The sequence below is a fragment of the Acipenser ruthenus genome, chromosome 2 (assembly GCF_902713425.1).
Source record: "Acipenser ruthenus chromosome 2, fAciRut3.2 maternal haplotype, whole genome shotgun sequence".
Lineage (NCBI taxonomy): Eukaryota > Metazoa > Chordata > Actinopteri > Acipenseriformes > Acipenseridae > Acipenser > Acipenser ruthenus.
Genome location: NC_081190.1, coordinates 38,904,209 through 38,931,307, shown reverse-complemented (window position 1 = coordinate 38,931,307; position 27,099 = coordinate 38,904,209). Strand labels below are relative to the sequence as shown.

At 37.7% G+C, this 27,099-nt stretch overlaps 1 protein-coding gene across 2 annotated transcripts in view; it reads left to right on the top strand.

Annotated features, from left to right (window-relative positions):
- lmbrd2b (LMBR1 domain containing 2b) overlaps positions 1–26,267 on the top strand; it is a 32,939-nt gene extending 6,672 nt beyond the window's left edge. For both annotated transcript variants that reach the window (XM_034015129.3, XM_034905054.2), the window contains 15 exons: positions 2,402–2,500; positions 2,914–3,087; positions 3,531–3,741; positions 4,260–4,334; positions 8,468–8,581; positions 8,970–9,153; positions 9,839–10,020; positions 12,069–12,202; positions 14,694–14,799; positions 17,020–17,117; positions 17,209–17,312; positions 20,172–20,218; positions 20,367–20,478; positions 21,163–21,292; positions 22,642–26,267. In XM_034015129.3, coding sequence (XP_033871020.3) covers positions 2,402–2,500; positions 2,914–3,087; positions 3,531–3,741; positions 4,260–4,334; positions 8,468–8,581; positions 8,970–9,153; positions 9,839–10,020; positions 12,069–12,202; positions 14,694–14,799; positions 17,020–17,117; positions 17,209–17,312; positions 20,172–20,218; positions 20,367–20,478; positions 21,163–21,292; positions 22,642–22,702 — 1,831 coding nt within the window. In that variant the 3' untranslated portion in view covers positions 22,703–26,267. The remainder of the gene's footprint in view (positions 1–2,401; positions 2,501–2,913; positions 3,088–3,530; positions 3,742–4,259; positions 4,335–8,467; positions 8,582–8,969; positions 9,154–9,838; positions 10,021–12,068; positions 12,203–14,693; positions 14,800–17,019; positions 17,118–17,208; positions 17,313–20,171; positions 20,219–20,366; positions 20,479–21,162; positions 21,293–22,641) is intronic.
- The last annotated feature ends 832 nt before the right edge of the window (positions 26,268–27,099 follow it).

The window sequence follows — 27,099 nt, the reverse complement described above, 5'->3', positions numbered from 1 at the left end:
CCACTCCTGTGTAGCTTTGGCTGTGTGCTTTGGGTCGTTGTCATGCTGAAAGGTGAACTTCTGTCCCTGTTTCAGCTTTCTTGCAGAAGGCAGCAGGTTTTCCTCAAGGACTTCTCTGTACTTTGCTCCATTCATTTTCCCTTCTATCCTGGCAAGTGCCCCAGTCCCTGCCGATGAGAAACATCCCCATAACATGATGCTTTCACCACCATGCTTCACAGTAGGGATGGTATTCTTTGGGTGATGCGCTGTGTTGGGTTTGCGCCAAACATAACGCTTTGCATTAGGCCAAAAAGTTCCGTTTTAGTTTTGTGAGACCACAAAACTTTTTGCCACATGGCTACAGAATCTCCTGACTGTTTTTTTGCATACTTCAAATGGGATTCAGGGTGGGCTTTCTTGAGTAATGGCTTCCTTCTTGCCACCCTACCATACAGGCCAGATTTGTGGAGTGCTTGGGATATTGTTGTCACATGCAAACTTTGACCAGTCTTGGCCATAAAAGCCTGTGGCTCTTGCAAAGTTGCTATTGGCCTCTTGGTAGCCTCTCTGATCAGTCTCCTTCTTGCTCAGTCATCCAGTTTGGTGGGACGGCCTGATCTAGGCAGGGTCTTGGTGGTGCCATACACTTCCACTTCTTAATCGTCTTGACCATGCTCCAAGGGATATTCAAGGCCTTTGATATTTTTTAATACCCATCCCTTGATCTGTGCCTTTCAACAACTTTGTTCCGGAGATCTTTTGAAAGCGCCTTGGTGCTCATGGTTGAGTCTTTGCTTTGAAATGCACTACCCAGCAGAGGGAACCTACAGGAACTGCTGAATGTATCCTGAAATCATGTGAATCACTACAATTTAACACAGGTGGAGGCCACTTAACTTGGTGTGTGATTTTGAAGGTGATTGGTTACACCTGAGCTAATTTAAGATTGCTATTACAAGGGGGGTGGAAACTTATCCAACCAAGCTATTTCAATTTTTATTTTTAAATAAATATCCTAGAAATTTGTAGAAATTTTTTTTCACTTGGAAGTTGTGGGGGTAGGATAAATGAAAGATATGTGTAGATAAATGAAAAAAAAATATTTTAATGCACTTAAATTCCAGGGTATAAGGCAACAAAAGGCGAACATTTTGAAAGGGGGGTGTAGACTTTCTATAGGCACTATATATATATATATATATATATATATATATATATAATTATATACACACACACACACACACACACTGCTGTGCAAAAGTCATAGACATGTTGCATTTTTCTACTCTGTTGCATTATGAGCATCAACAATTTACTCAAAGCCTCCACTAGTGTTTTCTACAGTTATAACAACCTTGACTTGCATAAAGAAGGAAAAACATTTGAGTGAAATAGCTTGCATCACTCGATTTTCAATGTGTGGTATCTGAAGCATAATAAACAAGTACAGAGAGACATCATCTGTAATTGACAAACCCAGGACTGGAAGACCCAAAAACCTGTCTAACAAGGATGAGCAATACTTGAAGATAATATCCTTAAGGAATAGTAAGAAGACAAGCATTGAATTGACAACAGAACTGGCAGAAGGCACAGATGTTGTCCATCAAATCAACAGTACGAAGGTCACTCTTGAAATCAGGACTTAAAGGATGTGTTGCTGTAAGAATACCTCTGTTAAGAAAGGGGAACAAGACTAAAAGGCTAAAATATGCACACGAACGCAGAAAATGGACTATGGAACAATGGTCAAAGGTGCTTTGGACTGTTGATGGTTGGACAACGACAACTGTGCCTTCTGCCAGTTCTATTGTCAATTCAGCGCTTGTCTTCTCTCTATTCCTTAAGGGTATTTATTATCTTTAAGTATTGCTCATCCTTGTTAGACAGGTTTTTGGGTCTTCCAGTCCTTGGTTTGTCAGTTACCGATGTTTCTCTGTACTTGTTGATTATGCTTCGGATACCACACCTTGAAAATCGAGTGATGTGAGCTATTTCACTCAATGTTTTTCCTTCTTTATGTAAGTCAAGGTTGTTATAATAGTAGAAAACACTAGTGGAGGCTTTGAGTAAATTGTTGATGCTCATAATACATCAGAGTAGGAAAATGCAACATGTCTAAGACATGTATATATATATATATTCCATAATATATATGTGTGTGTATAAATACTACTGTGCAAAAGTCTTAGCCATGTACAGTAGGATAGCATGTGTTTTTGTATTTCAACAATGCTAATGATTTACATGTGTATGTGTGGGGGATGTACTGTATGTTACTTTCTTCCTTGCAGAACTAGACTTTACTTCTGTTAGTCCACACTGTATGGTTTATTTTTTCGTTACAGTGATACACTAGATTGTAACATCTAAAATATTCCTGACCAAAACTTCATTATTTGTTGTCGTTGTTTCAAAGGTTACGCAAAGAGTGCTACAAACCATGGAGCTACATTCCAGATGGTATCATGCCCATATTCTGGCGTGTGGTCTACTGGACATCCCAGTGCCTGACCTGGTAAGTTATCAATAAAACCAGTTTGTGTGTGTTTCTTTTTTTTCTTTTTATTACCATTTTACACGTGCACATTGTGTGTTTTTTTTATTTTTATTTATTACAGATGTTTTTGTTGTAATTGGTATGACTATATACATGGTTTTCCCGGGTATTTTTTACTTTAACTGACCATTGTAAGTCTGTAATCTATGGTAATTACTAACTTACAGAGTTCAGGCTAGCCAACGAAAACAGTTTGTATCTGATCAACATTGTAGTATATAAAATGAAGAATCTGGATGCTGTGTATTCAACTTAATGCTAATCATGGATAGCTCCTTTTGCTATTATCACAGAGCTTTGTATATTTTATCACTGTGTGACACTTGCATCAGTGCATTCCATTTTTGTATTTTCTTAATTGTTTCTTGCAGGCTCTTGTTACCTTTCATGCAGTCCTATGCAAGATCAGGAGGGTTTTCCATCACAGGGAAAATCAAAACTGCCCTGATTGAGAATGCAATCTATTATGGGACATATCTGCTGATTTTCGGATCTCTGTTAATCTATGTTGCTGTACACCCAAATTTGATTGGGCACCTTGATTGGTAAGTTTTTTTTATTTAGGGTCCTCGTTCAAAAAATAGGAACCCTTATGCGCTGATCCTGTCTGCCCATCGGCCTGCATGTCTGTCTGTCTTGTTTTACAAGGAGAACATGATAACTGCCTTCATTTTGAACCAATCTTCATCAAACTATTATCATACATCCTAGCCTCTTGGTGTTTCTGATTGAATTTGGCTGTTATCCAAAAAAACTCCATTAAATCTATTGGATGATGGCAACCTACAGTATATTTAGTGGACTGCTTATATCAGAATTGACAACACAGATATGCATTTAGAGAACGTAGTTTTCAAAAAAATATCAATAATGACATATGCCAATGTTGTGAGTGTGTGCTTTTTAATACTTTTTTTGTGTCTTGTCCGCCATGTATTTGACTGAGGTACGCCAGGCATATTTACCTGTACAAAATACTGTGTTTCAGGTACCAGTTGCAAACCATTGGGATCACAGCAGCCAACACCTGGGGTCTGTTCCTCCTGGTGCTGCTGCTGGGCTATGGGCTGGTGGAAATCCCACGCTCCTACTGGAATGCATCGAGGCGAGGACACTTGCTGATGAAAACTTACTTCAAGGCAGCTAAACTGATGACAGAAAAAGCTGATGCAGAGGAAAGCTTGGAGGATGCAATGGAGGTATGATTGTAAATTCTCTGTTATGTGGAAATATGTATGTATTACTTACTTTTGTCCTGGCTGTAATCCATACCGTTTTCTGTATTTTCAAAAATCCTGGTAATGCTTGTTTCCATCTGTAGTACTATTTTTCATCCCCACTTTATATTTCATCAAGTTGAAGAACATTAGTAGGATATTTTACCACCTTTCAAACAACGAGCACAATTGAGTGGCTTCTAGTGGTTTTGAAATTGTCAGGTCTTGTGCACTTTGCCAGAAGTAGCTGTCTCCCTCGGCTATTCCCTGGCTGCATGGCTGACAGTAGACCGGTCTAAAGACGTCATAAAAGTCAAAAAGAAAATATCGTGAAACTTGGCCTTCATTTACTCTTTAAAATTTAATAAAAGGTACAGAACTGAATGATTTGGAATCGGAATGCAATGTCAAAAGCTGGCTTTTGATATTTTGATATTATTATTTTTTATTGTCAGTGAGCCATATTCAAACCGAGCTGTCCTTTTGTTCCTTTTCTATAGGAGGTTCGTAAAGTCAGTGAATGCATAAAGTACAACCACCCCCTGAGAAAAAACATTGACACTATTCTTAAAAAGGTAAGGCTGAAAATATTCTTTCTCATTCTATCATGACGAAAAGTAATCTTGGGTACAGAAACGTATGCACTTGTTTTAGTGCTAGGAAGACTAAAACCCAAACCAGATACAGGACATCAATGCTATCTTGGCTTCCATAATGTTTCTGATTCCAAAACTGCTGTGCATGCTGGTTTAAAACTGCATCATTAAATAGTTTTTGGTAATTAAGGGTTTTCACCTTAATTCCTGTACATACAGTATATTACATTTTTGTACACGTGTGTAATAAACTTCACTACAATACAATACAATACATTGCCTTCCAGGTAACTGTATGGTACTTTCACTGTGACACTACCTTTCACACCAGTGGCGACAGGCGCTTGCGATGTGATAGGCGACTCTCCTCTGATTGTATCATCAGCTGGAAAAAAATCACACATATGATATTTCTGTTATACAGCTAATAAAAATGTAGAATACATAATAGCTTTTCAGAATACTTATTTCAGTAAAGGCAGTGTTCGAAAATTATATTGCCCGACATGCCCAGGACATGTACATATTTCGGTGGGACATGTAAAAAAAAAATTGCTTACATGCCCGAGTCGGGCACCTACAATTTTTCAATGCCCTAAAACAAAAGCAAGCGATTACTTTATTACAGATTTAAACTTCCGTATTTGCTCCCACATCACTTTATTTTTTTTTTACCTACATCACTTCCAGCCAGCATCTCATGTGTTCTAGTATTGTGCCCCTGTGCACCTGCACGAACAGTAGAAAATGTGATGCCCGAGTATTTTGAGCTGCTATTGGTTAAGCTATTCTGCTGTCGGAGTGATAACGGATTGCATTTGCAATGGATTACCGAAACTGGGGGGAAATAACAAAAAAAAAAAAAAATGCACCCCAACACGAACATTGGTTTGACCCGCGGCGGTCTGCACTATTATCAGTGATGTGTATGAAACAGAAGCCGCTGGTAGATTACAAAAACGATTAATTAAACATAGGCTAGGTAGTTGTTATCTTAATTAGGCTTTTATTTTCTATTAATTAAATTATATTCATTGAAAAAGGCAAGAGAGAACCAGATTGTTATTATTTGTTATTGTTTTGGTTTAATATAATATAGCAGGCTAATGTTCCTATTGAAATAGGCTACAATATTCTTTTCATTAAAAAGTTGTCGTTCTTTGTTGAAATTAATGTTGAGCTTTCATATTTTGTTGTGTACTACTTATTTAATCAAACCAAGTAGTGTAAGAAGTTGCTTGTATCGTTCATGACGTTTTTCAAATCAAGTATGCTTATCTGTGTATAAAAAAACGACAATCGAGTGTATTCTTACTTAAAGGCACTCAAGCTGAAATTGTAAAGTAATTTAAAGTAGGCTACAAATGTGTCTCTCTCTAGCATGCATGCAAGAACTTGCAGACTTGATACAACTGTGTTGAGAATTTAAAAATAAAGCATTTTATGAGATTTTTAACTGGAGGTACCGGGGATATGACTCTGCACGCCCAGAGGTTCTGGGGCTGTGCCCCGGCAAACCCCGGCACAAATTAAGCACTGGATGTATGCTTATTTGATTAAAAAAAAAAAAGGCAACTAAGAGGATGCAGCAGTGGAACATTGGATGCTTGAGACTGTTGGCACGAGACACTCTGTTGACACACAGCAGGACATGCAGTCCAGAAGTCCTCTATCGGTGTGGAGTCACCAGCAGCAAAAAAGTGTTTTTCAGTTTCACACTTGGGCGTGTAAAATTTTGTGTTGGGCATCTTAAGATTTGGGGAATTTTCTAATCATACACACCAGCTATAACCAGTTCCCTGGAAATGGACTGCCAGATGTTCTCTCTCATTGTCGTCTCTTTATAATTTGTGTGGTCTTTATTAGAACATAAGAACATAAGAAAGGTTACAAACGAGAGGAGGCCATTCGGCCCAACTTGCTTGTTTTGGTTGTTAGTAGTTTATTGATCCCAGAATCTCATTAAGCAGCTTCTTGAAGGATCCCAGGGTGTCAGCTTCAACAGTATTATTGGGGAGTTGGTTCCAGACTCCCACAATTCTCTGTGTAAAAAAAAAAAAAAAAAAGTAGTGCCTCCTATTTTCTGTTTTGAATGCCCCTTTATCTAATCTCCATTTGTGAGCCCTGGTCCTTGTTTCTTTTTTCAGGTTGAAAAAGTCCCCTGGGTTGACATTTGTCAATACCTTTTAGAATTTTGAATGCTTGAATCAGATTGCCATGTAGTCTTCTTTGTTCAAGACTAAATAGATTCAGCACTTTTATTATTATTATTATTATTATTTATTTCTTAGCAGACGCCCTTATCCAGGGCGACTTACAATCGCAAGCAAATACAAATACATTCAAGTGTTACAATATAAGTCATACAATAAGAACAAGAAATACAATAATTCTCAAGTGTGACAAACCACAATTCAATAATACAGCAGATAATAGTGAAAGTTACATCAGGATATGATTAAGTAGTGATAGTTACATCAGGATATGATTAAGTACAAAATACTACAGATTAAACACTTGGGAGATTACAATATTCTGAGGTACAGGATTAAATGCAGTAAAATAGGGGGCAGATAAGAGCAAAATAAAGCATATTTAAATGAAGGGTGATAGTGTCCCAGGATACAACAGAGGAGTTCTACAGGTGCTGTTTGAAGAGGTGAGTCTTAAGGAGGCGCCGGAATGTGGTCAGGGACTGGGCAGTCCTGACATCTGTAGGAAGGTCGTTCCACCACTGCGGAGCAAGGGTGGAGAAGGAGCGGGCTCGGGAGGCAGGGGAGCGTAGCGGAGGTAGAGCCAGTCTTCTAGTGCAGGCGGAGCGGAGAGGTCGAGTGGGGGTGTAGGGAGAGATGAGGGTCTGGAGGTAGCCTGTCTGCATATGATATGCCTTTTAAACCAGGAATAATTCTGCCATTGTTTACTGAAGGCGCACAAGGGAAGCTCTTCCTCAGTGGTCAGTTCCCTAGCTATCGTGCCACAAAATTGCAAAAATAGACACTAACCCTATTTTTTTCGCATCGCTTCAGTGACCCTTCAGTATCGCCTGTCGCATCGCAGGCAGTGTGAGGCCTTAAGAATGCAGAATACTAAGAAAAGTAAACTCGTGTTGAGGAACTAAGTCCCACTGTTGCAGGGGATTCCCTGTATCAATATGCAGTGTTGATTATGCATTTGCCTACAGAGAAGATGACACATCTTGGTCATACTGGATCTACCAGTAGCTCTTCTGCCGAGACAGAGGAGCTCTTCAGACAAAGAGGGAACTGAGTTTCCATATGCTGTGGGGAGATTTAAAAATCCTTTGCTGTTACAGAATCTCAGATCTCCTAAATGGATAGTTTATACCCTCTACATATTTTGAATATTTAACTTTTTTCTGTTGTGTGTTTTTGTATACTTTGTTTGTGATTGATTTTTTTTTTGATCTTCATTTACCTGGCTTCATAACTAACATTATCTTTCCACTAGGTCTGGTTTGAATAATGACCACTTGGCATGTACAGCAGTAATTTGTACCCCCTCTGCAACTGTGATATTGTGTAGAGGCTTTCCATTTACAAATTCAGTTTCAGAAGGGGCAAAAATTAGAGTTGCATAACCTTAGTGGTCATTTGTTAAGCCACTTCCATTTAGAAAAACTGCTTTTAGGAGTGTTTCAAAGCAGCCCCTGAGGTTAAAGGGATATTTATTAGTAAGCCTGATCTAAGCAGAAATAGCAGTGTATAATTATACAGAACACATACGATATTAAACAGATAAGAAATTATATATTCTGAAAATGTAGATGGTATTAAGAGTCTATTTAAGGGTAACCCTTACTAACACAGTGTTAATGCAGATGTGTATGTTTGTACATCTAAGAACATAAGAAAGTTTACAAACAAGAGGAGGCCATTCGGCCCATCTTGCTCGTTTGGCTGTTAGTAGCTTATTGATCCCAGAATCTCATCAAGCAGCTTCTTGAAGGATCCCAGGGTGTCAGCTTCAACAACATTAATAAGTACATCACAAGCGCCTACTAACTACTGCTAAAGCACTGTTTTTTTGGCGTTTTTAATTTATTCAGTTCTCTAACTGAATGTCGTTTTAATGTTTTTCAATGATCTCTGTAGTGCCCGACCGAGTACCAGGAGAAAATGGGACGGAACATGGATGATTATGAAGATTTTGATGAGAAACAAAACGTGTATCCAAGTGAGAAAAGTTTGGTTAAGCTGCATAAACAGGTACTGTACATAATTTGACAAACTTGTTTCCTAGGTTACTTAGAAATAAAGGTTAAAACATCAATTTATTATGGTGCATTAAGCATAAGGAAAAAATGTAAGAACAAAAAATGCAGTCAAGCGTGCTTTTGTTGTTTATTTTGTTCTATTGGTAGTGGAATAGGTACTGGAATTTGCCCCATATCCAGCATAGCTTCCTTAAATGATTTTATATACAGTTCTCTGTTGTAAAACATCTGTTTAAAATTGATTTTGGGGTTAAAATTGCATTCTTCAAGGTCAGAATGTTGACGCTAAAAAGAAAAAAAAGTCACCTGTTATTAACCTAATAAAAATGTGTTTGTTGTGATGATTCAGTTATCTGTATATCTGCTTTCTTCCTGAAAAGGTGATTTACGCAGTGCAGAGGCATAACCGTACCCGGGTCCAGTGGCAGATTCTTCTGGAGACAGCCTTCCACTTGGAGGATGTGGCGAAGAATGAGACCAGCGGCACACACCAGTTTGTCAGGAGCTGCACTCCCCAGGAACCAGAGGGCTTTATCTCCCGGTATCTCTACACACCGACAGTAGGTGAGTTCAGAGGACTAGCAGCAGTAAGCTCTGAGCTCTGCAACATGAAGTTAACCCTTTAGTACCTGTTGTACACTAGTTTGTTTGTTTGTTTGTATGGTATGTATGTATTTATTATTATTATTATTATTGTTATTATTATTATTATTATTATTATTCTTCAATGAGCCATACCAAGTAACACAGTTGTACTCAACATGGCTCTATAGTGGATTCAACACAATATGAGTTCGCTGGGGAGTGTACAACTCTGTGACACTTGCAATTATTATATCCTGTCAAAAAAGTTAAATGTTGTTCTTTTCAATATCGGTAAGAAATAGATACCGTAATACAAGCTGTGCTGTAAATACACACAGGGTTGGGCTTATGCATTTGCCTACAGAGAGCACCTTAAGTTCAGGGATGGGCAGTAGGGATATTGTTGCTGCTGACCCTCATGCACTTTCAACAAACGTGGCATTCATGATACCATGGCCTAGCTTTTGAAAATATACTATTATATCACAGATATGTTCTGGTCAAGGTATTTGTCGGTGTCTTCTTCAGCATCAGTTCTGGAGTTCTGCATGTCAGCATACAGAACTTAGTGAACATGTGTTTAGACTGTTGGCTGTTTGCTGCCTCGATGACCCTGTGTGACTGCTGTCGCTTTGTTTGTCTGTGTGTGTGTCCGGCTCCACAGAGTGGTACTGGGAGTGCCTCTTGCGGCAGTGGTGTTACCGGATCCTGGCCGTGATGCTCACGCTATTTTCTGTTGCGGTGGTTTGGTCTGAGTGTACTTTCTTCAGCACCCAGCCTGTCCTCTCACTCTTCGCAGTCTTCATTCAGCTGGCTGAGAAGACCTACAACTACCTGTATATCGAGGTAAGTGACTCAAACTTAAAAGCATGTGTGGGACACCTTTTAACATAAACTGAAAATGCTGACTTTCCTCATATATATCTTTAAAGCAAAATGTTTTATTTACCCTATTTTAGGGGTGAACTGTAGTGTTTGGAGTAAAGTAACAAGAGCCAGTGGATGATGTGTTTTGAATCACAGGTTCTTAATAAATACATATTTGGATCATGTACTTTCTGTGGGTACATGTATAATAAAGGTGCTGTAAAGGAAGTACAACATTTTTTCTAAAATGTTATTTATACAGTGTAAGCTGTAACTCTGCAATTCACACTTGGCAGCAGGATGACAGATTTACAGTCTCAATTTTTCTGAATTTCTGGGAAGAATGTTATTGGTTTATAAGAGGTCCAATGTTTTGATAGAATTATTTAAACCCTAGAGACGCAACCCTCTGATAACATGAATGGAAATAAGACTCCCATTGCATAGCAGTTTGATCTATTCCTGGTTCCACTCATGAATAATATAAGAAACATCAGGAGAAGTCCATTGTGAATATTTGAAGGATTTTGTATAGTGTGGAGAAAGTGTGTAAAAGGGACAAGTTAGTTAAATTACATTGTAGGTTGTACCATGATAGTTGTCAAGCCCCAAGTTTAGGTGCAGAAATGCCATGCATGGAGAGAGATGACCAGGGCCAAACTTTACCAGAACAGGGAGGAAGACAGTGGTAGGAGAGTAAGCTGATCTCAGGGTGTTTTGGTTAAAATAGGTAAATACCACATACTGTACAGTGCTGGAGAATGTCAGGTAAGAAATGGCCTCATATTTACAGCAAGCTTTCTGTGTGTGGTTCTTCCATAAACTCATTCCACCAAACTGGAGGAGCTCATCAACAATGATTCAGTAAAAAGCTAATTTCACATTAACTGAAACCCAGAATCTCATAGTACTGTTTGAGTAGAGAAAGACCTACACAGGCCTAATACATTTGAATGAGACCATACTTCAGTTGTGGAACTGAAATCTTATAATCCAACATTTAAAGAAGCCAGTAAACAGTTCAGTGTTTTGGGTTTGCAAGCATCTCTGAGCTGTTGGTGCAAATAAATAAATCAACATCAATGTCCTCTGAAGATTTGTGATTCTAGCCACAGTGATGCCTTGCATTATATTAACATAAATATTACCAGACAAATTGAAACGTCTTCTACTGCCATTTTAACTGTGAACAGGTACAAGAAGTATTTTGTTTTGTTAGTAATTATTTCTTAAGGTTTTTAAAGCTGAAAAAAGGCAAATGGTTATTACATAATCCATTCAAAAAATATGCAAGCATTGTGCTTCAGTGTACTATTTAATATTTCGGTTTGGAGAAGAAAAAAAAAATTATGTTGGCGGAAATTGCTGCTCAGAATTTGAAACAGTTTAAATGGCTGCTTTACACAAGAAGGTCAAGCAATTACCCACAGCAGGCCTGCATAAAATACTGGCAGTGTTTGGAAAATCTTTTTAATAAACCTTGTTACTCCTTAGAGACATTTGGCACTTTTTCATTTGAAACAGCTGTTCAAAACTGCTTGGGGCTCATTTGTAGAGAATAGTCCATTCTCTCATGTGTCTTGAGTTTGTTAAAGCATGTTATTGTATTTTAATACAGCCTTACAATTAAGCACTGTACAGTACAGCAATAAAACACCACTAAAGACAATGCATAGCCAGATATTCCATACACATTCAAACAACCATAGCTGTGTTTACATAAAAAAATAGTCTTTGCTATGTGTTCAGGTTTGTATTACTTTGCAATATGCTTTAGTGTACATGTTTTTATATCTACAACATGCTCATGATCCGTTAACAATATAATGAAGCTAGATCTCCAGCATTACTTAATGTTTTCTAATTTAACTGAATAACTCCGTAGAGGTTTCAATCTTTAGGTTTTGCTTTTAATCTTCTCCTGAAATTACATTATGGATATTGGCATATATACAATCTCTTGCTTACAAAGGATAATACTGTTGCATGATTCAAGATTCATTTTGACTGTTCTCTTCTAATTACAGATGGCTTGTTTTCTCACCATCTTCTTCCTGTGCACCTGCGTTTACTCCACTGTATTCAGGATCCGAGTCTTTAACTACTACTACCTGGCTTCACATCACCAGACAGATGCCTACAGCCTGCAGTTCAGTGGAATGTACGTAGCAGACCCATTTGAAACAACAATGCGTTCAGAATGACAATTAGTGGGGCATTTGTTGCCTATCTGCCACTCTTGTTTACTTAATACAGTAGTATCTGGCTCTTCAATTAACCAAATATGGCTCTTGAGTCTCTAAGTCACAAATACACACTGTGACAGGCTAGCGTCACGGCCACGCTAGAAAGAAAGAAAGCTGCAATTTAAGCGCTATTAGACACGTTTAATAACAAACAAACACTAAACAAAACACATTCGCAAAATAAAAAGGCACAAGGGCCAAAACAAACAGTTATACAAAAACAATATTAAACACTGTCACTACACCGTGGTTTTAGACCGAAACACGGCTTCATATCGCCCCTAAACAGCAACGATAATTGTCCATATATCACAGCACCGCAAAACATACCAACGCACACCAACCTTCACCAATATTCATTCTAATATTAACAGCTGTGATCACCCTTTTTATGCACCTGTAGCTGGAGCCTAATTAATCATTAATTATTAATCATTAATCATTTATTCCATTTACAGCTCCAGCCACATTCCCCTGTGTTCTGACAGGGAGGGATTTATCCCTCTCTCTGCCAATCCAATATTCTCCACACACACACACACACACTTGTGCATCAGCAGGGCTTTCACCTTGCCACACACATACACACAAAAATTAAAATTAAAATGAATTAATTGACCAACTCGAGACGTGAGATCTTGCTTTATTTATTTATTTATTTATTTATTTTATTTATTTATCTATTTTTTACATCCACCTACCCACTGCTATTATTGGTGCTTGTATTCCTGGAGTCTGTTTCATCGTGTTTTGATTGATTGAGAGATCTGTTACCGAGCAATATGCACACGTCACTATCTGTAACCCCGCTTTTACTGTATTTTTTCAGTTTCGAAGTGTAGTGTAGAGCTCTTTAGTTTCATTTAATAAATGGCAAAAAGAAAGAAGTCAGATGAGGAATACCGTTCTTTTCAGCCAGAATGGACTGATATGTACGCCTTTGTGGAGAAGTCAGGATTTCCAGTTTGTCTCGTATGCAGTGAACGACTGGCTTCAAACAAAAAAATCAAATTTACGACAAAACATGAGAGACCCAGAAATACCCACAAGATGAAGTGTAAAAAAAGGCCTGCGAGGAGCTGCAAACAAAAATGAAAGCAGGGCATAGTAAACTACTGGCATGGTCGAATAAAGGTGGAAGTTTAAATTCAGCAAGTTTCACAGGATCTTTATTCATTTATCAGTAAGAAGTGTTCTTACTGGACTTTACTCATACTGTATAAGCAGATATTTACTAGAAGTTTTAACTGCGCTTGGTCAGACTTGCTTTTATTTATTATTTACTGTATTCTTTATGTTGCTCTTACTTGAATTTGATCTTATTGTACTTTCATAACTGCTCTTATCTGTATTATGATATTCTGTGATGTGATATTTTATACTGTGATAATTTGAAATTTTATATTTTATCATGCAATATTTTGTACTGTGATATTTTGTAACTGCACTTTTAAAGTACATAAATGGTGTGTTTTGATGAGCTCTTTGCAGACCATTTCCTCTAAATTTCCATTCAGTTTGGCTCTCGTGCACAAAAAGTTTACCGACCCTGGGCTAAGTGAACAACCCTTGGGAAGCAATTGAAATATTCTCTTAGCCGAAGTGTTCTCTAAGACAGAGTTGACCACCGGACACAATATGCTAAGGCCAATCGTGATAATAATCAATAAATACAAATGCTAATAAGCGATAATAATAAACTAACTTAACAAAGCTCTAACAGTAATTAACACATGCTAAATGCATGTCGCGATAAGTCAGTTTTGAAAAGATTGAATAAACCGTTAAGTTTGATGATGATGAGGTATCAGGTTATAAAACAGTACTGTATCAGTTTTGAATCGGTTAGCAACTAATCGCTATCGGTGCCTAAAAAGGTGTTCTTTTAAGCAAAATTCATGTTCCTTTAGGCAGTACATTTACAATGGGAAAATTAAATTTCACCACAAGGTTGTTCCCTAAGACAAAGTGTTCTCTTAAGAGGTGTTCCTGTATGCAGAGACTACTGCATCTTGGAATCTCTAAACAGGGAACTGGCATAATGAGAGCAGTTTAGTCCTACAAGTACAGTGGCAACCTTAATCTTATTAATCTAAAACAATGTTGAACTAATTGGGTGGGACTTTTGAAACCCCCCAGGTTTTTAAAACAAACTACAGTGCTCTTTCCCTTCTAGTCAGCTCTACGTGTCTTTGTTTCTGTGAGTCTGTTCTCAACAGGTTTCTGTACCGTCACGTTGCATGCTGTATGTTAGCGGTTTGTTTTAATGTTTCTTATTGTATTACTTGTATTGTAACGCTTGAAATGTTTTTGCTTACGATTGTAAGTCGCCCTGGATAAGGGCGTCTGCTAAGAAATAAATAATAATAATAATAATAATGTTCCGTGCTGTTTGTTTGATCTCAGGTTATTCTGCCGTTTGACTCCTCCACTGTGTCTGAATTTCCTGGGACTGATCCACATGGATTCTGCCATCTCCCACCAGAATAGAGAGCAGACTGCCTACACCTCTGTAAGTTAAAAAAAAAAAAAATTACAAACAAAAAACATTGCATGGCATATAAGTTTGCAGTTATATCAATATAATTACCACTATTTTGCATGGATATGATTCCTTTGTTGTTAAAATATAGGGACATTTATATATTTCATAAACATAACTCGCATAATAGTCCCTGGCCCTCTTATGTATATGCCACCAGCTAAGACAACACACAAGTTAGAAGGGATGTTATTTCATCACAGCAGTACTGTTGGAACTTTTAAAATTCTCTTCCAGTAGATGTCACCAAACCCTCTCAGAATGGTCTTCCCAGGACCACATCAGTTAAACTGTGAAGTGCCCAAGCCTTAACTTTTTACTGTGAAAAATGGTTTGGAGAAATTTCAATCATACAATAAAAAGATTTTGATTTAGATTTCTTTTTTTTTTCATTGCTTTTTCTGTGAATTTATATTCTTTCCTAAAATGTTTTTCCCAGCTAAAAGCCAATTTTATTTAGCCTTTTTAACTGCCACTGCTTTTACCAGTAACTCCTAAATGCAAAAAAACAAATACTAATTGATCAGTGTTCTTGTTGCAGTAGCATATTCCTTAACATTTCCAAACCAAAGAGCAGGATAACATATGCTAAATCTGTTATCAAATGCTGAGGCTGAAGTAGTAATACCAGTGGTTAATTTGTGCCGGTGCAGGCCGGGGCTTGACGAGGCATAGCCCTGGCCCGTTTTCAGCTAGTTAAAAATGTTAAAAGTGTTTTGCTCGCAATTGCGTTCTCTTAAAATTCTCAACACAGTCCGCTGCCAGGCACATTTAATTACTTCACGATTTCAGCTACGTGCCATAAAGATGACACTGGCTGCGAAAGAAGGACTGCGACTCTATTGTCGTTTTTTATACACAAATAAGCTTACTTGCTTTGAAAAACATCTTGAACGATACAAGCAGATTCTTACACTACTTAGCTTGATTGAATGAGTAGTACACAACAAGCTTCAATATGAAAGCTGAACATTCATTTGAATAAACAAGTTTTTAATGAAAAAACAAATTGTTGCCTACTTCACTATAGTGAAAACTGACTTTTGTTATTTTTAAATACCACTGCTTCCAATTATTACTACTGCTTAATAACAGGAACAACGTGTTATTTAGGGTTATTGCTGAAATTAAACATGTTCATGCCTGTACCCTTACCACCCACGCAGGAACTTATCCTAAACTTCCCCTATTCAAAAAAAGCATGGGTCAAACCACTGTTTGTGTAGGGTGTGGTGTATGTGTTCCCCCCCCCCCCAGGTGTCAGACTATGTGGAGTCATCTGAATGCCTTTCTATTTTTTATTTCATTTTAAACCATATAAATACCAAACCATAACAAACACAATAATAGTGCATATACACAGAGCAAAAAAAGTGGACGGGCAAAATACATAGTCGCCCCCCCCCCCCCCCTTTAATTTATATTATACTGCACATACTACTAATTTGTATATGATATGGAATGCATGATTATAAAATCTAACACTAGACATGCTCTTTCAAATAAACTTGTTATGATTTTGAATGTGTTTAAAAAAAGTTTTTGAACAATGGTCTCTATTCACCAACAGTTATTTAAATCAAGTTTGATATTTAAAAAAATAAATAAATAAATGATCTGGACTACAGCTATGCCCAAAAGTTTGCACGCCTAGAATGTTAGGATTGAGACATCTAAAAAAAAAAAAAGAAAGCTTTATGCTCATAATTGTAGTCTTTTTATGTAGCATCATGTAATCAAATAAACTACAAAATGATATCGCAAGTGTCTACTAGAAGTCATAATAGTAGTACAGTATTTGACATTAGATTTCGAAATTTCGTGAAGTATATGGAAAACTACAAAGCATGTTAACGTAACGTAACGTTATTCAGCAGGTTTCGTACAACTTCATGAAGCAAAATTAGTTCATTTTGTAGGGTGATGAAAACTTTTGGCAATAGCTGTATGTGTGATTTCATTAACAATACTAAAGAACCGTTTCAGAAAAAAAACGTTATTTTATTCATAAAACAGACTTTGTAACAACTCCTTAGTTAAAACTTTGCGAATAGTTCTGATATAAAATTCAACATAAAGCATGCAGACGTGGTAACTATGTTGCAGAGTCAAATGTTTATTCAATTTTATGCTGCTGGCAAACCTAAAAGAGCTTCTGTAACAATGTGTTTTTTCTCTTTTGTTGTTCAGATCATGGGTTCAATGCGTGTGCTCTCCTTTATTGCCGATGGGTTTTACATCTACTATCCCATGCTGATCGTTCTTCTCTGTATAGCCACATACTTCAGGTAAGGATTGCTAAACTCCATGTTGAAAAAAGGCTTAAAAAGTTTTTATTTATGAGATACACTGTAATTAATCGTCTGTTTCTGTTTTCAGTCTAGGAACTCGCTGTTTGAACTTACTGGGGTTCCAGCAATTCGTGGGGGACAATGACATGACTTCAGACCTCATAGATGAGGGCAAGGAGCTTATTCGGAGAGGTAACTGCTTAGATTAACAGCTTGATCGCTCACAGTTTCAAAATCAAGCAGTGTCTGGTAATTGAACCTTTAACTGTAAAGTTTGCATTGATTCAGGTAGCCCTCTAGCAATAAATACTTAATGACGATACTGTTAGCTCAATAAAGGTAGAGCCCATGTTTTGAGGAGAGTACATTAGTTAGACATCCTGTTTTGTTAAGTTTAAAGATAAGTGGCAAGGCAGGACTAATGCACCCTACGAGATAAAAGATGTTACAATTTTAATGTCATCTATCTATCATGGTGGTTTTGTGATATTTGAAATGTAATTGTTAAGATTACTAAAGTTGTATGAACTTGGTTGCTAGCAGAGATTGGTTACAGGAAAACCAGGAGTGTAAATGCTTAAGGATTCATTTTGTTTAAAAATCTGAGGGTATGAATATACAGCTGTTTTGTGTCTATCTGGGACAAAGGGAATTTCAACCACACTCTGAGTGGAACTTGGCCACCATTGCAACATCTGGTAATTTTATAATTTGAGACTATCCAGGCTGCATTTAAGGGTTTTACTTTTTGCAGTCTTGTTTTGTTATTTACATGTACTTAATAACATGTTGAAACACTTTACAGTATGAAAAGTTAAATACAAATGTATTATATTGTACAGTGCCTTGCGAAAGTATTCGGCCCCCTTGAACTTTGCGACCTTTTGCCACATTTCAGGCTTCAAACATAAAGATATGAAACTGTAATTTATTGTGAAGAATCAACAACAAGTGGGACACAATCATGAAGTGGAACGAAATTTATTGGATATTTCAAACTTTTTTAACAAATAAAAAACTGAAAAATTGGGCGTGCAAAATTATTCAGCCCCCTTAAGTTAATACTTTGTAGCGCCACCTTTTGCTGCGATTACAGCTGTAAGTCGCTTGGGGTATGTCTCTATCAGTTTTGCACATCGAGAGACTGAAATTTTTGCCCATTCCTCCTTGCAAAACAGCTCGAGCTCAGTGAGGTTGGATGGAGAGCATTTGTGAACAGCAGTTTTCAGTTCTTTCCACAGATTCTCGATTGGATTCAGGTCTGGACTTTGACTTGGCCATTCTAACACCTGGATATGTTTATTTGTGAACCATTCCATTGTAGATTTTGCTTTATGTTTTGGATCATTGTCTTGTTGGAAGACAAATCTCCATCCCAGTCTCAGGTCTTTTGCAGACTCCATCAGGTTTTCTTCCAGAATGGTCCTGTATTTGGCTCCATCCATCTTCCCATCAATTTTAACCATCTTCCCTGTCCCTGCTGAAGAAAAGCAGGCCCAAACCATGATGCTGCCACCACCATGTTTGACAGTGGGGATGGTGTGTTCAGGGTGATGAGCTGTGTTGCTTTTACGCCAAACATAACGTTTTGCATTGTTGCCAAAAAGTTCGATTTTGGTTTCATCTGACCAGAGCACCTTCTTCCACATGTTTGGTGTGTCTCCCAGGTGGCTTGTGGCAAACTGTAAACAACACTTTTTATGGATATCTTTAAGAAATGGTTTTCTTCTTGCCACTCTTCCATAAAGGCCAGATTTGTGCAGTATACGACTGATTGTTGTCCTATGGACAGAGTCTCCCACCTCAGCTGTAGATCTCTGCAGTTCATCCAGAGTGATCATGGGCCTCTTGGCTGCATCTCTGATCAGTCTTCTCCTTGTATGAGCTGAAAGTTTAGAGGGACGGCCAGGTCTTGGTAGATTTGCAGTGGTTTGATACTTCTTCCATTTCAATATTATCGCTTGCACAGTGCTCCTTGGGATGTTTAAAGCTTGGGAAATCTTTTTGTATCCAAATCCGGCTTTAAACTTCTCCACAACAGTATCTCGGACCTGCCTGGTGTGTTCCTTGTTCTTCATGATGCTCTCTGCGCTTTAAACGGACCTCTGAGACTATCACAGTGCAGGTGCATTTATACGGAGACTTGATTACACACAGGTGGATTCTATTTATCATCATTAGTCATTTAGGTCAACATTGGATCATTCAGAGATCCTCACTCAACTTCTGGAGAGAGTTTGCTGCACTGAAAGTAAAGGGGCTGAATAATTTTGCACGCCCAATTTTTCAGTTTTTTATTTGTTTAAAAAGTTTGAAATATCCAATAAATTTCGTTCCACTTCATGATTGTGTCCCACTTGTTGTTGATTCTTCACAAAAAATTACAGTTTCATATCTTTATGTTTGAAGCCTGAAATGTGGCAAAAGGTCGCAAAGTTCAAGGGGGCCGAATACTTTCGCAAGGCACTGTAGTTAACATTGGCTCTTACTAAAAGTAGCAATGTAGTGATTATAAAAACAGGCATTCGCGGGGTCCCCTAGTGGCTCACCTGGTAAAAGCACAGCCGCAGGGCGAGTCATACAGCGCAGGTTTGCGTCTGGGCTGTGCAGAGTCGGCAGTCTTCACTGGGGATTCCGAATGAAGCATCGCATTGGCTCTGGTGCTCCTGTGGGTTAGGGAGGCAAAACCAGTAGGGACTGCATCTCCTCATCACGCTACAGTGAACCCTACTGGCCAGGTGCCCAGTGAGCTCAGAGCGGACCTGCAGTGCTGGCCTTTGCCACCAGAGGCCAGTAGCTCAATGACATCCACTCTCAGGTTCCTGGGTGTAAAAGAGGAAGCTGGCTTGGTCGGAGGACGCCTACTGAACCTTTGAATCTCTTGAGATGTGTGTGGGGAATTGCTGCTGTGAGAAGAGAAAATAATTGGGGACATTCCAAATTGGGGAGAAAATCAGGGGTAAATAATTGGGCATGCTAAAGTAAAAAAGAAAAACAGGTGTTCTTAAAATGTTATTACTTAACGCACATACTGTATATACTTTTCTGCAGAGAAAAGAAAGCGGCAAAGAGTAGAAGATGGAGAAAATAGAAGAAGGGTAATTTTCAGTTCATTATCATTTATTTATTTATTTATTTATTTATTTATATATAAATAAAATAAATAACATAAAGCATACAAGCTTGCATGCATATTTGCCTAAAGCAGGTTCCTTTACTAAGATGTAGTTTTTTTGTTTGTTTCAGGAATGGAAGGAGCGCTATGGAAATCAGCGAGAGGACTATACTCGCAACAGGAATGTACAATCGTCTGAAATGAAAGAGACCAACTACTCCGACACCAACAACAGCAACAGGCGTAAGTGACAGAAACTGTGTCTCGGGACACACTGTTTTAGGAGAACCATGAGTTCTTATATTAGAAGATTTTGTGTTGCATTTAGTTATTTGTTTGTTTATGTATTTATTTATTTATTTATTTATTTATTTATTTTACTATGTTTTCAATTAAATTGCTGAAAATGTAAAAAAAAAAAAAAAAAAAAAAAAACAGTAAAACATGCCCTGACACATTGAGGACACTTCTACCCAGTTGTAGCCTCCACAGACATGGCCATGTTCATCTACCACCACAGACATGACCATGTTCATCTAGCCTCCATAGACACGGCCATGTTCAGTGCCTGCTCTTGCATTTGGAACATTCAAACAGTGTGTACTCAGTGTTTTCTTCCATTCTGATCTGTTCCCAGCATTATGGTTCTGTGTTGGTACTGATTATTTATATTATTTTGTATGACTGACTCTGCTTTAATTTAATTTAGCACTTTGCTTCTGCAATCAAGTCTGTATTGAAATGAGTAATACTTTACTGATCAAGTATTAATCTTTTGAATTATTACTTAATTTTTTTGGTGGTAAGCCTAGATCGGCTCACCTATAAGCCCCAGGGTTGTTGGCTTATATTTCAAAAGCACTTTTTATTTTGCTCCATAACTCGCACCACCTCCTGTGACCTTTCTTTTTTTTTTTCTGGTCACAGAAGCAATGAAGTACACACGGTCGAATAACCGTCCTGAGAGGGACCGGATTGAGCTGCTACAGGAGGCCGAGCCCATGGATTTTAATGCTGAGACATTCGCTGATGACCCCCTTGATGCTGAAGCTGGAAGGTAAAACAAAAACCTGCACTTGGCTTTCTAAAAATGTCATTAGTGCTCTTTCCATCCATTTATCGAGCGAGTTTATAAGTTACTCGGTACAATTGCTACAAAAATAGTAGCGACATGAGGGCGAAAAAATTGTTTTCCATCCACCGCAAATTCTAGCGAGTCAAAGGGAATTCCCCGTGACGTTTCGTGATGTCATAGCCTAATTTGCATGTGTCACTACGTTTTCAGGTTATTCGCAAGAAATATACTCGCTAGAAGATTTTCCATAATTTTTTTTTACTTGTTTGCTAGTCTAGCGAGTATACATTCTACCGAGTTACCTCTTTCAAAAAAAGTATATATATATATCCTTGACCCTGTTACCACAGTTTACAAACACAAATAATGAAATGTACATCCCGTATGGTAAAACTGAACTGAACCAAAAATGACATGACGGGGGGGCTCCCAAGTGGTGCATCCGGTAAAGGCGCTCTGCATGGAGTGCAGGATGCGCTCTATAGACTGGACGTCGCCGGTTCGAGTCCAGGCTATTCCACGGCCGACCGTGGACAGGAGCTTCCAGGGGGCGGCGCTCAGGGGGAGGGAGGGTTAGGTCAGCCAGGGTGTCCTCGGCTCACCGTGCACCAGCGACCCCTGTAGTCTGGCCGGGCGCCTGCAGGCTTGCCTGTAAGCTGCTTGAGAGCTGCGTTGTCCTCCGACGCTGTAGCTCTTGGGTGGCTGCATGGTGAGCCTGCAGTGTGAAAAAAAGCGGTCGGCTGACGGCACACGCTTCGGAGGACAGCGTGTGTTCGTCTTCGCCCTCCCAAGTCAGCGCAGGGGTGGCAGCGGTGAGCTGAACCTAAAAATAATTGGCCATTTCCAAATTGGGAGAAAATAATAAAAAAATAATTGGCAACGACTAAATTTTGCTAAACTGCTGCATCCTGGCACTGTTGCTGCAAGTCACATGGTTTGCAGCATGGCCAGTTGAGTGTTTCAATGGCAAAAACATGAAGTGATTAGGAAACAGGAAGCAGAAGCAATTTTTCATCTACAGCATTGTCTTTGAAATATCTGCATATGGGTCATTCCAGCTCAGTGTTATTTTTTAACCTAGGTTAGTGCTCCTTTTTAAAGCTTACTAATTACACATTGTGAAGAGAAAGGGCTTGTTTACTTTGCAGTACGCACATTCATGGAGGGAATGAGATGTTCAGTTTAAGTTTAGAAGTGCACGTTCATATGTGCTTCCTTTTTTCCCCAACCTGAATTATTTCAAAAGGATCATTTTTAAAAGAATAAATTACAGATTTAATGCATTTGTACTATCTAGTTTTTAATTCTCGATGGGTTTTTCTTTTGTAAAGGCATCCAGCAGTGGGAAGATATTTGTCAATGTCTCGAAGCCGGATCTTTGACGACGTCTGATTTGGTTAACTTCAGCTGAAGCCGATCACAGTGAACACCCACTCATGGGTTTCTTTACAATTCTCTCTCTTCTGGGGTCTTCCAGGGGGCCGTGCAGAACTGCGGGCTGAAAGGAGGTGTTCAGGTTTCTGTGAATGTGTTGTATTAACAATTTACCTCTGATGTTCAATTAAAATATTATTATTATTATTTCTTAGCGGACGCCCTTATCCAGGGCGACTTACAATTGTTACAAGATATCACATTCTTTTTTTACATACAATTACATTATTTGATTTTTTTTTTTTTTACATTATGTATTTTGTAATTATGTAACTACATTTTTTTTCTTCCGTGAAATGTTACGTGTATTCACATGTAGCGCCCATGCCCAGTTGAGGGAGGAAAAAAGAATCTGACAGGCTGTGTGGTCCAGTGGTTAAAGAAAAGGGCTTGTAACCAGAAGGTCCCCGGTTCAAATCCCGGCTCAGCCACTGACTCATTGTGTGACCCTGAGCAAGTCACTTAACCTCCTTGTGCTCCGTCTTTCGGGTGAGACGTAATTGTAAGTGACTCTGCAGCTAATGCATAGTTCACACACCCGAGTCTCTGTAAGTCGCCTTGGATAAAGGCGTCTGCTAAATAAACAAATAATAATAATATTCTTGTAGTTTTGCAAGGGCAGTGACAGCCTGTGGAGGTTTTAACTGATTCTTCAATATAATACAAGTTCAATACAAGACAGTTCAGTTCAGCCTTGTCTGCTGATAGTACAGGGGTTCTACGAGGAGTGAGGCTGTAGTCTTATCACATCACACCCCAATTGTACAATCATGCTTTTTGGTTTTTATTTAATTTAGGCGATAATTGGAAGTAGTAAATTGACCCTTTATTTATTCACCTGCAGCTTTTTAAACATATATAATATGGGAAGTATTCAGAGGTTGTTTTATATATGAAATTGGATTTAGTACATGCAGAATTTTCATTCACTTTGCTGAGAAGCAAAAAATGTTGAGACACAGAAGACCTAAAAAAAAAAAAAAACTAAAAGAAAGCAAATGTGACACCCCCCTAATGAATAAAAACAAAAAGCAAACGGCAGCTAACCGAAAGAAAAAAGAATCTGTTTCATATGGTTAAGAAGGAATTATTTTATGCTGTCCAATCTTTTTAGTTGTGTTTTGTATATTTGTAATGACTCTATGTGTGAAGGGGTAGGTTATTCTCTAATCAGTAGCTGCTACTCAGATAATTGCATTTTCAATATTTATGTACTGTGCTTTTACTACCATTTAAGCATTTTAGTTACCTGTCTAACAAAATGGCTTTGGGCAGCACTTTATTATGTATTAAGCATGGTTGTGTGGCTTTTACTGGAAGCCACCTGGATTCTCTAGATAGCCTTAGATCAGTTTGATTTCACTATTGTTACGTAACTTATGATGTTGTAAATACTATACCTTGTTTTGGAGGTTCAGAACTGTGTAACCATCACTGTACTTGAAACACTGGAAAAGGTGCAGTAATGGCAGAGTGAAGCAAACTCCATTGCTCTTTTCTGAACCTTTTTTATACACTATGCTATAACATCATAAACTGGCAGCCAGAAGAAAGAACATTTAGATTGATACGATCATTTAGAATCGTAAATACATGTGCTACATTTAACTTGTGACTGAGCAATTGCTTATATAAATATTTGCTTTTATTGTGCTTTTCCAGGTTAATGACTTCTGTATCTCAAAGCATACTTTTTAAGTAAGGACAAAGAGATCACTGACTAATTTAGAAAAAAGCAACTGCTCCACCAAATACACGCGTCATAAAAGGGAGGTTACAAAGTGTTTTGTTCTTGTGCGATTTTATTAGATTAAATGTAAAGTACAGTAATTTATTAGGCATTTCTGTGGGGTTTTTTTGGAAGCTTATTTTTTTAAATTTTTAAATTGATTTAATAAATGTCAGAAGTTAAACCTGTAGGTTTGTTATTTTAAAAGTTGCATTGGCGTATTCAATATTATTTTAACATGTTGGTACATTCGTCATAGTGATTAAATGATTTAATTGTCACTATATTTTTCAAATGCATTTTGAAAGTGAATCATAGGTACAGATTAAGTCCAGTCATTGCAGTGTGCCAAAGACGCTTCATTTATTATTATTATTGTTTGGTTTATGTACTTTAATTTAGAAGTAACCGTCACAGCAGATGAATATAATATTTAACTGATCGAGCATGGCAAACATTGACAAAAATAAAATAAAAAGGGACATATTTTGAAGGTTACATAATCAGACTGTGCTATTTAAAGGTGTTTTTTCAAGTGCATCAAATCATTGTGACGCACCTAACGGATTGTTATCCTACTTTATTTTTTATCCTACATTTTTGTGTATTTCTTTTTGGTATTTTAGTTTACATATTTATTTTATATTGTTATTTGTTCTTGGCGCTGCAGTGAAGTTCTGTTGAGGAAAGTGTTACTTGGTCCTCCTAGGCTTTTAATAGAGTACTGCAGCCAAAAAAAAACAAACAAAACAGACAAGTTTCTAAGTTTGAATGGCCAGTAGCTAAATATTTTTCTTTGAACAAGACAGACAGAGAGAAGCATCTGAGACAGCCCCTGACTCCATTACAGAAGTAGCCTTATTATGTTACAGTAGGTAATGTAAGCACATCTTGAGTGCCCCCTTCAATGGTGCCTTTTTGTGTCTGCCCTGCAAGTGTGAAAGCTCCTTCAACCCAAGGCTACTCTGAGCAGTAGCCATGGGAACAGTGATCAGATTGAAGCTGAAACCTGTTAATCGGGAATCTTGATTTAAATAGTATTGGTAGCACTTGCATGCTTTATATATACATGCTTTAAATATTACATACATGCACACACCATATGCACATAACTAAACTATATTTAACATTTTAGGGAATGTTATTTTATGCTGAACATCTTTGTAAATGCCAGGCTCTTTGTTTGTGACTGCAACTGTTTGATTGTCAATAGAGTGGTCCATTAACCCTTTAAGGGCCTAGCATTTTAAACAGGAACACAGTTCCAGGGCCAGTTTCTTTTTTAGCATGTTTTCTATTGCTGCTGTTAGAAATTACACAACAGCGCTGCTGCCTTTAGGGATAATTTGCTTTATATTGTCAGTACTTCAATAAACTGTATATGTAATGCTTTCAACCAGTTAGTCTTTTTGCTGTACAAAATTAAACATTTTGACTGGCCTTTGGACTGCTTTACCTAAAATAACATTAGGTAAAGTCAGTGATAATTGAAGTCATTGTTAGTAGTTACTCTAAATTTGCATAACCAGAATCTAAAAAAGGAAATAAAAAAAGGAAATAAAATAATAGAAATTCCATCCACACGTGCTTTAATGTATGAGCAGCCTCCATGTATCATGTCATCTGATGGCATATGCTTTCATAGTATCCCTTTACTGTATGTGACTTTGAGATAATGTCATGTTTATGTAATTATATAATTTATTGATGTAATGGTTCAAATTTCTGTATATCTGAAATGATATTTAATCCAAAGAAATGTAGTGGTGTACTAAATAAAGTGAATTCTATTTACTTGCTTTTTTTTGTGTTCAGATTTTATTGCAAGATCATGAAGACAGAATTTGATGACACAAAAAACAGTTATAGTTTACAGTATGCTATTACTAGGACCACAATATTTTTAAAGTTGTGTCATGTTGAGATTGACATTTTAATTATCTTTTTTCTTATAAACCTGACAAGTCAAAATATGCAGGGTGGACTACAAATTCACAACAAAGACGCAGGGCCTGATTCTGAAGCAAGTACAAAGTTGTTCACTATTTAAACCAGTATTATAAAAGTAGCAAAATCCACTTAATTGCTAATCAAAACCGGTAAATTATTGTTTTGAGATGTTTCTTTTTAGTTTTATAATATTATAATTAGGGCTTCTAATTTTCGTTTTTAACGAATAAAACCAGATAAAACACCCCCGATACAAAAAAAATGAAATCGGTGGATAGCCAAAAAACACCAGAAAACTGTGGAAATGGTTAATCAATTCATGTTGACTTTACCCTATTCCCATTAAAAAATAAAACCTACTACAAAAATAATAATAAATACATTTCCCAGTGCTGCTGGGCAATGTCCCGCCTTCCTGACTTGCATCTATCATTGATTCGTTCTCAATACTTTAAACTCGCCCCAACTACTGAATGACACCACATTCCTACATTTCTATTGGAGACTCCGCTTGCAAGATTTAAAACGAGATTACAATCAGGATGGAGGCTTGTTAGTGGGATTTCAAGCTGTATTCAATTAAGATACAGATGATTTAAAACAGAATTGTGGTGAAATGTACAAAAATGCCTACACACAAAAACCCCAGAAGAATGTGCCCGTGACCATACGGATT